The following is a 10,872-nucleotide window of genomic DNA, read 5'->3' on the forward strand; positions in this document are numbered from 1 at the left end:
AAGCTTACAGGGGAGAACATCCCAATATTCAAATCTTCTAAGCCCATTGGTAGCTACTGCGGTATAAAAGTTTGTAACTACAAATTAGACATCTTAAATAAGGGTCAAATTGGATAAATAAATACAAGTATCTTGCACATCTTCAACATATATATTTGAATATGTATAATACTGAAAATACTGTGTAGTAACTAGCAATATACTGTGACCCTGCCTTTATGTAAGGCTTAATAATGAGCTGAGCTGCTATCGCTTGTTGATTATACCCAACAGTTGTTCCCGCAGTATTGACAGATATTGTTTAGAGAAGACCGGAATACAAACTGAATAGTTACAGTGGGGAGAACAAATATTTGATACACTGCTGATTTTGCAGGTTTTCCCACTTACAAAGCTCACATTTACAAGCTCACACTTACAAAACTCACATTGTATTATTTTTAAGTAATTAATTTGCATTTAATTACATGACATAAGTATTTGAAAAGCAGAACTTTAATATTTGGTACAGAAACCTTTGTTTGCAATTACAGAGATCATACGTTTCCTGTAGTTCTTGACCAGGTTTGCACACACTGCAGCAGGGATTTTGGCCCACTCCTCCATACAGACCTTCTCCAGATCCTTCAGCTTTTGGGGCTGTCTCTGGGCAATACGGACTTTCAGCTCCCTCCAAAGATTTTCTATTGGGTTCAGGTCTGGAGACTGGCTAGGCCACTCCTGGACCTTGATATGCTTCTTACGGTGCCACGCCTTAGTTGCCCTGGCTGTGTGTTTCGGGTCGTTGTCATGCTGGAAGACCCAGCCACGACTCATCTTCAATGCTCTTACTGAGGGAAGGAGGTTGTTGGCCAAGATCTTGCGACACATGGCCCCATCCATGCTCCCCTCATTACGGTGCAGTCGTCCTGTCCCCTTTGCAGAAAAGCATCCCCAAAGAATGTTTCCACCTTTCACGGTGGAAACATTCACGGTTGGGATGGTGTTCTTGGGGTTCTACTCATCCTTCTTCTTCCTCCAAACACGGTGAGTGGAGTTTAGCTCTATTTCTGTCTCATCAGACCACATGACCTTCTCCCATTCCTCCTCTGGATCATCCAGATGGTCATTGGCAAACTTCAGACGTGCCTGGACATGTGCTGGCTTGAGCAGGGGGACCTTGTGTACGCTGCAGGATTTTAATCCATGACGGATTAGTGTGTTACTAATGGTTTTCTTTGAGACTGTGGTCCCAGCTCTCTTCAGGTCATTGACCAGGTCCTGCCGTGTAGTTCTGGGCTGATCCCTCACCTTCCTCATGATCATTGATGCCCCACGAGGTGAGATCTTGCATGGAGCCCCAGACTGAGGGTGATTGTCCGTCATCTTGAACTTCTTTCATTTTCTAATAATTGCACCAACAGTTGTTGCCTTCTCACCAAGCTGCTTGCCTATTGTCCTGTAGCCCATCCCAGCCTTGTGCAAGTCTACAATTTTATCCCTGATGTCCTTACACAGCTCTCTGGTCTTGGCCATTGTGGAGAGGTTGGAGTCTGTTTGACTGAGCATGTGGACAGGTGTCTTTTATACAGGTAACGAGTTCAAACAGGTGCAGTTAATACAGGTAATGAGTAGAGAAAACAGGAGGGCTTCTTAAAGAAAAACTAACATGTCTGTGAGAGCCGGAATTCTTACTGGTTGGTAGGTGATCAAATACTTACGTCATGCAATAAAATGCAAATTAATTATTTAAAAATCAATGTGATTTTCTGGATTTTTTTTTATTCCGTCTCTCACAGTTGAAGTGTACCTATGATAAAAAATGACAGACCTCTACATGCTTTGTAAGTAGGAAAACCTGCAAAATCGGCAGTGTATCAAATACTTGTTCTCCCCACTGTAAGTAATTATATTCAAACCATTTCTATTATAATTTTTTCCCCATGTAGAATATGCTTACAGAATATGGGTAGACATTTACGTTCAGTCACAGCGTTATAAGACCAATATGACATAAAGACCATAATTGTACATTGTACTCTATTTCATATCTCCACTATTGACTTTCAGACAACCCTGTCAAACACATCTCAATATCTATGTGCAACAACACAGTCACCAACACACTGTGGAGTAAAGAGGGAAAGGTAGACCACATGCACATTCAAATACATATTTAAGATGACTTAAAGAGATCTGTTGTTTGTACACACTTTAAACACTGGATTTTGTGTTCCAGCATTCTGTTTATTTGTGTGTGTGTTAGGGGAATTAGGGAGGTCCCTTCTTGGCAAGCACAAAGAGGTGTAACCATAAAAGTCCACCCTTCTGCTCCATGATTTCTGAAGGGGCCAATTCATTCCGCCACACAGTAAATAATTTCCCCTCTGGTCCTGGCCACCACTAACTCTCTCTCTCCCACTCTATGGCCTGGTTCTCATAATGGCCTTGCTACTTCCAACATGCTTTCAAATGTTCTGCCTAAAACCAAGCCCATGTGACCACATAAATAGTGAAGATACTTGCATATTTCTTGGATCTGTTTATCGGTTTTTGTTGTGATTTCTGTAGTGACTTACAGTATGTTGGTAGAGTGAGGCTGAGCAAGACTGTAAACAAACATTTTCTGTATTATCTGCCCTTTTACACTTCAAGTCATGAACTCCTCATAAAATAACTTAAATAACAAAGGAGTAAATACAAATCTCCACTACAAGAGTAAATGCATAATACCACAACAATATCTCCATTCTCCAACCACCAGAATCTCATGACATCGGACCTACACTTTAGCTGGGATTCATTATCTACTGCCACACCAATGTTTACACCTATTTGTATTTACAGTATGAATTCCGTGTGCACACGCTTCTAATTAAATGAATATGTAAAACATACATGTCGCCCTGATATTTGTAGGTTTTTATACAACCTATATATACCCAACACCAGTCTGTGAGTCCATCAGTGGAAAAACACGCTGCATAAATACTGCTGTGTAGGTTTGGTTTAATAGAGCCCTGATACTACAACACTTGATCTTGATAAAAGGGATCCTGCTTTTACATTATCTTATTCTGGAGTTACAACTGACAATGTTTTTAGTACTTAAATGATATGCCACGTGTCCAAAAACCAGGTGCTCTTTGGCCAAAGGAGTCTGAGTGGTGGAATGCATGATGTATTATCCTCAGTTGGAATACGACATCCTGTATTGAGCATTTGTTGAATTTGGCACACATTCAGCAAAAACAACCACAATTGAGTAAATACACTAGCAGGACGTACTGTACTTTATAAGCTAATCCTTTGCCCTGGACACTGTTCAACAGCACCAGAATGTTTTGTAAATTATGTAGAAATGTTGGATAGTCTATTGTATTACAAAAATACAACTGTGGATCATTCTGTCACCTGCCTGAGGATGGGAGGGCCTTCACGTTGGTGATATTGTCTGGCCTGTGACTGACTGACTGACTGTCTGTATGGGTGCAGTCTTTCTGTCATGCTGGTGATGTATCAACTCTGTCTCATAATGTTTATGCTGACACAGGTGCTCAATGAACATAAGCCCCGAAACTCCAGGCTTGTGTCAAAGTCCTCACAATCGGCTGAATTTCCACGGGCCCCTCCGTGTCCCATCATGCCCAATAGACAATGGCTGTAGGATAACGCGCTGCACGTCCATGAAAAGCACCATTGCACTGTTAATTGTGTCCGCTAGTAGAGGACTCCCAGAACTGTTGGTCCAATGACATTCCACAGCACATCATCCGCACGTGGATAACGTTCTTCACAACCAGAGGTTAGCACCATGGAGACAGAGGGCCATGAGAGGGGCCTCACACTGGCTCAGCTCATTTAGCAGCGCCGCAAGGGACTAACCCAGTCTCACGCACGCCTTATGCCTCAGCGTACGGCAGGTGGTACTGCTCCTCCCTCTTGTTACAGCGCTTGGCCACTATAGCCAGGTAGAGGACTAGCAGAATCAGCCAGTAGCAAGCGTACAGGATGGCCCCAGCAATGAGCAGGGCTTTCTCCGTCTCACTGAACGGCTCCTGGGTCTCACAGTAGATTGTGTAGGCGACCCCGCCCAGCAGCACGGCGCCCCACACGGTGACGGGCACCGCCCCAATGAAGTTCACCACAATCTTCCTCCGCCCCGACGTACCCCAGCCGGCCTTGTTGATGGTGAGCAAGGCGAACATCTTGGCCGGCAGCAAGCTGGACATGTAGAGGAGCGAGTACAGGGACATGAAGATCATGACCAGGCTGCCCCTCAGGAAGCAGGCGTAGGTGGCCTTCACCATGCCGACCAGCTGCACCGTCAACAGGAAGAGAAGGATGTTCCATAGGCGCCCGCGGTAGAACAGGTGGATCACCGTGGCAACCAAGAAGAAGGGAAAGAAGCCTGTCACCACAGACTCGTAGGTCATCCAGAGGCTGTGCTTGTGGAACCAGAGGGCGTTATACAGCCACTCCCGGAAGTAGGATTTGCTCCAGCGGGTCTGCTGGTTGAGCCAGCGGAGGTAGAGTGTCGGTGTTTCGGTCTGGCACTGGGATCGGGCCGTGAACTTGGTCTTGTAGCCGAAGCTGAGCACGCGGTTAGTGAGGTGGCGGTCGTCGCCAAAGCTGCACTTGCTGCCCAGGAAGGTCTGGTGGTACCAGGGTTCTAGGAATTGCTGCAGCAGAGAGTTGCGGTACATGCCCAGCGGGCCACTGATACACTGCACACAGCCAAAGTAGGACTGGCAGGCCCGCTCCACATTGAAGGCCATCCAGTAGCGAACGCTGCTCAGGAAAGAGATCCACGAGTCATACTTGTTCAGGATCTTGGACAGGAAAAGAGGAGAGCCTGTTACTGAAGATTGATTCAGGATAACTGGTATGATAGAAAACCATGACAACAATGTAACAATGTCTTACCTGTACATCTCCACCAACTCCGCCCACCTGTGCATCCTCTTCTAGAACCTTTAGCATCTCTATAGTACACGCAGGGTCCAGAACTGTGTCCGAGTCACACACCTTCAGAGGCACACAATAGGGTTCATTAAGTCCATTCTTGTATGACTGCCCCAAAGCTAGGTTGGTAGAAATGTGACAGGTATTTTTTTTTTTACGGTGGATTGATCTAATTAGTTAATCCATCCAACAGTATTGATCTCGCTATACTTTTCATTACATTATTATCACGAGTGATATTTATTATTCATGAATGAGAATTGTCTCCAAGTTACTGCAGGCCTAAGGTTATAGCAGGTGTTCTTAGGTCCCCTTTATTTCATTGATGCCATGAGAAATGAGAGTCTGCTGACAGCACTCAGGTGTTCTAGAAGCACACCTGGCTGAACATCTGAACTTTGACCCTGGAAAATGCGGTACTAACACTAATGAATATATGGCTTTATGGAATATACACCCCTTTGCTTTTATAATGATTTACATACTCAAATTGCAATACATCTTTAAAACATTTACCACTTGTGAGGATATGCAAGTGTATCAACTTGCTATTTGTGATAGGTGTCATATTGTCAGTTGTGGGTGTGTGGATATGAGGCCTCATGCCAAGACCTGTGGTCAGTATCAAGCACATATACAGTAAACACAAACCTACAGTACAGACTTACCTGAATGTAGTCAACAGAGTCTCCGAGGGCTTTGAAGGCTGTGTACATCACCTCCCTTTTCCCTCCCCACTCCTGCATGATGCAGGAGTAGTGGCATCCCCTCACCATCCTGGCCACGCGAGCAGCCTCCTCCACGTGCCGACGCGCTGCTGCGGGCCCTCCTTTACCCACGCCACCAACCCCGTCACTGTGGAAGTTCCCCTGCCACACCAGGCTGCCGGCCTGGTCCGCTCCTCCCATCACCTCGTGGAATATGTCCATCATGTAGCGGTCCTCCAGCCTGTTCCCGTCCACCACCAGCACCACCTTCAGGCCGGGGAAGGAGATGCGTCGCACGCTGCGGAGGCACTTCCGCAGGTAGTCCGGGTCCTCCTGGTAGGCCGCGATGCACAGGGCCACGGAGCGCCGCAGGAGCTGGGGGCGGGCGGGGCTGCGCATGTGCCTGTGTTCTAGGAAGGCGAACAGGCTCTGGAGAAGGAGGTGCAGGGACAGGATGGCTCCATATAGGCCGAAGGAGAGGTGGTGCTGCTCCGTGTGGATGAACTGGTAGCCAGTGACGTAGGCTAGCAGGATCCCAAACAGGACCACAGCAGCAAAGAGGGTGGTGGTCACAATATGCAGCGCGGTCCTGCAGCGAGAGGGCATCTGTAGGGAAGGAGGACTGAGATCAGCCTGGGTTTGGATGGAGGCAAACGTAAATACTCCTCTGTAAGAATAACCACAGCAGGTGATGCATTTTCAGATGCCTATTATTGCGCTGAATACAATGTGGTGTGATTTAGGTAACCTCGGGGCTAGCTCAGGGTAGTATGATTTAGGTAACCTCGGGGCTAGCTCAGGGTAGTATGATTTAGGTAACCTCGGGGCTAGCTCAGGGTAGTATGATTTAGGTAACCTCGGGGCTAGCTCAGGGTGGTATGATTTAGGTAACCTCGGGGCTAGCTCAGGGTGGTATGATTTAGGTAACCTCGGGGCTAGCTCAGGGTAGTATGATTTAGGTAACCTCGGGGCTAGCTCAGGGTAGTATGATTTAGGTAACCTCGGGGCTAGCTCAGGGTGGTATGATTTAGGTAACCTCTGAGCTAGCTCAGGGTGGTATGATTTAGGTAACCTCGGGGCTAGCTCAGGGTGGTATGATTTAGGTAACCTCGGGGCTAGCTCAGGGTAGTATGATTTAGGTAACCTCGGGGCTAGCTCAGGGTAGTATGATTTAGGTAACCTCGGGGCTAGCTCAGGGTGGTATGATTTAGGTAACCTCGGGGCTAGCTCAGGGTAGTATGATTTAGGTAACCTCGGGGCTAGCTCAGGGTGGTATGATTTAGGTAACCTCGGGGCTAGCTCAGGGTGGTATGATTTAGGTAACCTCGGGGCTAGCTCAGGGTGGTATGATGGGTGTAATGATTTCCCTAGGAACTGTGGGCAGATGATGACTACACAGGTTTACATGTCTGGACATGGTAAGTATGAACCACGTCCGGTTCCGTGGGGTTTTGTTTCTTAAGAGAAAGGGAGTGTTTCTTGCCTCGCATTTGGGGTAATGTAATTACCTGTCTTTCCTGTCACGCCCTTCATAACCAGTACTCTTCTGAAACGTACACTAACCATCCACTGTTCAAAACACCAACAAAATAAATAATTTTATTGTGGTCCATGAAAGTGAAGATTAAGATCGAAATAATTCCAAATGAAAGAACGTGATTGACCCCACCTAGAAAAGGCAAAATAAACACGAAGAAACAACACAGCACTTTACAACCTGTAAACAATCTCTGGAAACAGGACTTGTTCACTAAGTTAGTCAGACTGCTGTTGGCCTTTTTTTACCTGACTGAGAACTAGCTGGAGTAACTGGACGTTATCTACCGACAAAGACTATTTCCCTTCTCCAGGTTAATTACTTTAATTAAAAGCCAGGCAGGGCTCGGCCTACACTCAGGAGTATGGAATGGAGAACAATCCCTCCCTTTCATTGATGAAATTACCTCCCTGTGTCCCCCCCGCCCCCCGTTCAGTTTGACAGAAGAAAGACAGACCCCATTTACAACGTTCATATCATAGTATCCACTCAAAAACACTGGCAGAGGTGGAATCAACTGGTCACAGTGGATTTACCTCCTGTCCCTATGACACTCATCTACATTCTCCCATCATGTTTCAATGACCCCTGATCTGTAAGCAACCTGTAAGCAATACAAATCACAATCAACACTGTACGCGACTAGAATAAACAATGCACAACCTGAACAGAATGTCCATAATAACCCGTTTATTCCATCATGATTTGGATAGAATTATTCTTGTGAATATTTCAGTGTCCAGTGACAACCAAACCAGTGCTGAATTAGTTTCAGATGTAAAATAAATACAAATTCTTGACTTATATTTTCTTCCACTTGTATAGTAAACTATTTCCGTCTGAGGGCCACTTATGATCAGGGGACCGTGTGGGGCAACAAGGGGTGGAACGTACTATAAAGGCCCCTGGGCTTAGAGGAGATGACAGGCAGGCAGACAAGGTCAGAGTCTGTTTTACCGTAATTAGAGGCAGTTAGGAGTACAGAACAATACACATGGGGGTCCATGTCAAACTCTACAGATTGCACATCATGTTTCAGGTAGAAAGCAGGCCTTCCAAGTGGAACTGCATAACACAATGAGTAAATGTTGTTTCTTTAGTATTTGCTGTTATTATGGCACCTTGAAAAATATAGTGTAGTAGAAGAGTATCACTGATCATCGTAATAGACACCCACAGAATAACAGCCTTTGCAATGTCACATAACCAAAACAATACCATCAACTCTGTAATCACCATACATTTCGGGACCCTGCTTTTCCAATCTTTAACATCCACTGCATTCCACTACAATGCACTTTTGAACACTAACTTTAACTCTGAACTTTGAATATTGGGATGATATAACTGACCAATAAAACTCCAAAATCATATTAATCAACCCAAATGATAAATAATGCAAAATATACTTGAGTTCACCAGCTGGCCAACAATTGTCCCAATTTCAGGAATCCGTTTCCCTAGAGTGGTGTGTGGTCAAAGGCCAGTACTCACTGTGCTTGTCACAGAGACCGCTGGTTCCCAACTCAAGGTTTTCAAATTCCTACTATTAGCTGTATCTTGTCTGTTGGGGAGGTCCCATCTGATTCAGCATCTGCTATCCCGTGGCTCTCGGATGGGCTGCAGGTCAGTATTCACAGAGGAGATGCTTGCAGGTAGATACTCTGGTGAGTTCCTGGCAGAGACAGACACAGGTAGCTGTTCCCGGGTGGGTCCCAGAGCCCGGCAGGTATTCTCAGGTGTAGTGCCTCCCAGAGCAGCCTGAATGGACTATATTCTCAGGTGTAGTGGCAGGCTGGTACAGAATGAATGAGTGTGTTGGCGGTGGGTCAAGGAGGGAGAAGGTGAGTTCCCAGGAAGGTAATGAGGGGGAGTGAATGGCTTTACGAAAGGAGAGAGGGATGGGTCGAGCGTGTAGAGACTTCTGCTGTCTGGGTTTAAACTTGACTCTTTATCAATCGACTTTATCAATACTGTCTTTCCCGCTGCCTTGCCTTCATGAGTCATGATTCATTGAGTCAGAACCAAAGCCCTGTAGAGTAGCGTGTTGGCACATTTCAGCGTGAACCTCAGTGGAAAGGAGATAGTTCTGCTTTTCGTTTAAGTAAGAATCTGCAGCTGTGCAAAAATGTGCATAATGAATCACACACATGATCAGATCTTCAGGTTGACCGCACAATATGACAATTCACATCCAGTGACCACCAGAGGACCATATCAATTTCACAACATCTTACAAAAGTTGTGGGACTTCCAACAAGTACTCTAGATTAAAGATAACATTTCCCTCTCTTTTTGTCCCATGAAGTTTTGTTGAAGTAGCCAAAGGATTTCTCTGGCAGCCTGAGGAGAGATACTGAGCTGGTTAACTGGGACTGACTATCAGTCTAATCAGACGTATGACTACCCAGAGCAACACCACTTCCCATGAGACCTGGTTTAGCCTGTTTCAGCCTCCAGACCCCAATTTGGAGTCAACCGGTGATACCTTGGGACGTCAAAAAGCCGACATTTTCCTTGGAGAGGTCTCATCCTCAAACGGAATTCTAAGGCGTTCATGTGTCTTTCTAACAGTATGTCAGCTTCAGGGAACTGACCCGTGTGCTTTGCCATGAAAAACAGGATATACCACACACTCCAGAAAACACTAATTTGACACAAAACCCAAACGCACACACATAGAGACATCTCCTGATAAACAGAATGTGACTCCCTCAGCCACTACAGTAACAGTCCTTTCTCTAACACTCACATTAAAACACTTTTGAGTTTAATGTTTGTTTAAGACATTTCAACTGACATTTGTTTCTATTAGCACAGTGAACTGACTCAGGTAGAAAAAAATGCTTCTCATAAAATTCCACCCAACAGCTTTGCCCCAGGCTTTCTCACAGACACAAAGCTATTTCTAAGTTTCCGTTTACACTTATACAGATTTGAAGAAAAACTTTGAGCCCTTTAGTTTTCCCAAGACACACACAGACAGACAGACACACACACACACACACACACAAACATACACATGAAACACAATATATTCTCCCATACCTTCCTGACCCAGCGGACCACTGGGTGGACTTCTCCACTTCTCAAGTCGCCCCTGCAGCTGTCTGTCCGCTGTGTGTCTGTCCGTCAGTCCACCCCACCCTCTCTGACCCGCTCCACCACACTGCAGCACAGCACACTCCTTGTTCTGCTTCCCGCTCCACACTACATCTTTATTCCAGCTCACTTAATTCAGGAGTCCCTCATCCAAAAATACAGCACTACCTCCTCCTCCTCCGCCTCCTTCTACCCTGTCCCCCCCCCCCCCCCCCCCCCCCCGCTCCCCCCGTCCTTCCTCCTCTCCCTCTCTTCTAGCTACCTGGGCTGTCGCTGGGCATGAAGGCCATCAGAGCTCGGTGTCTCAGCTGGCCGCTTAGGGTGTTGGGCAGGGAGAAGCGTACAAAAAGATGTGAGACCAGTCTATTCCATCCCTGGTCCTGGCTGGACGTTGCTCATCGGGCTGGTAGTCCATCCCTGCTCACGGGTCTCCCGCGTCAGGAGCCACTCTCTGGTAACGGTTGGAGGTCTGAATCTCCTCAGGCTCCTGGCTGCACTCCCTTCACTCCTCTGTCTCAGCCTCTCTCTCTCCTGCAGCAGTGGCAGCTCCTCTCTGCATCCCTCCGCAGCGCAGCCCAAATC

The 10,872-nt window shown here is 46.4% G+C and overlaps 1 protein-coding gene across 3 annotated transcripts; it reads right to left on the bottom strand.

Moving 5' to 3' along the window:
- Window positions 1-1,855: 1,855 nt before the first annotated feature.
- Window positions 1,856-10,597, bottom strand: has3 (hyaluronan synthase 3). 3 transcript variants are annotated; one of them, XM_020040600.2, is made up of 4 exons: window positions 10,553-10,597; window positions 5,613-6,257; window positions 4,906-5,007; window positions 1,856-4,811 (listed from the first exon to the last, which is right to left on the bottom strand). In XM_020040600.2, the coding sequence occupies exons 2-4, from the start codon at window positions 6,255-6,257 to the stop codon at window positions 3,882-3,884; spliced, it is 1,677 nt and encodes a 558-aa protein (XP_019896159.1). In that variant the 5' UTR covers window positions 10,553-10,597; the 3' UTR covers window positions 1,856-3,881. The 3 variants fall into 3 exon arrangements, with proteins under 3 accessions (XP_019896159.1, XP_010882450.1, XP_010882449.1); XM_010884148.3 differs by lacking the exon at window positions 10,553-10,597 and adding an exon at window positions 10,237-10,319; XM_010884147.3 differs by lacking the exon at window positions 10,553-10,597 and adding an exon at window positions 8,683-9,259.
- Between the last annotated feature and the right edge of the window lie 275 nt (window positions 10,598-10,872).

The sequence above is a fragment of the Esox lucius genome, chromosome 19 (genome assembly GCF_011004845.1).
Source record: "Esox lucius isolate fEsoLuc1 chromosome 19, fEsoLuc1.pri, whole genome shotgun sequence".
NCBI lineage: Eukaryota > Metazoa > Chordata > Actinopteri > Esociformes > Esocidae > Esox > Esox lucius.

Bases quoted from the DNA above. Each gene is read 5' to 3' on its own strand.
- has3 (XM_020040600.2), bottom strand. From the start codon at position 6,257: ATGCCCTCTCGCTGCAGGACCGCGCTGCATATTGTGACCACCACCCTC. The intron at 5,008-5,612 runs GTAAGTCTGTAC...GTGCCTCTGAAG, and splicing joins ACTCTGTTGACTACATTCAG to GTGTGTGACTCGGACACAGT. The intron at 4,812-4,905 runs GTAAGACATTGT...TTCCTGTCCAAG, and splicing joins GAGTTGGTGGAGATGTACAG to ATCCTGAACAAGTATGACTC.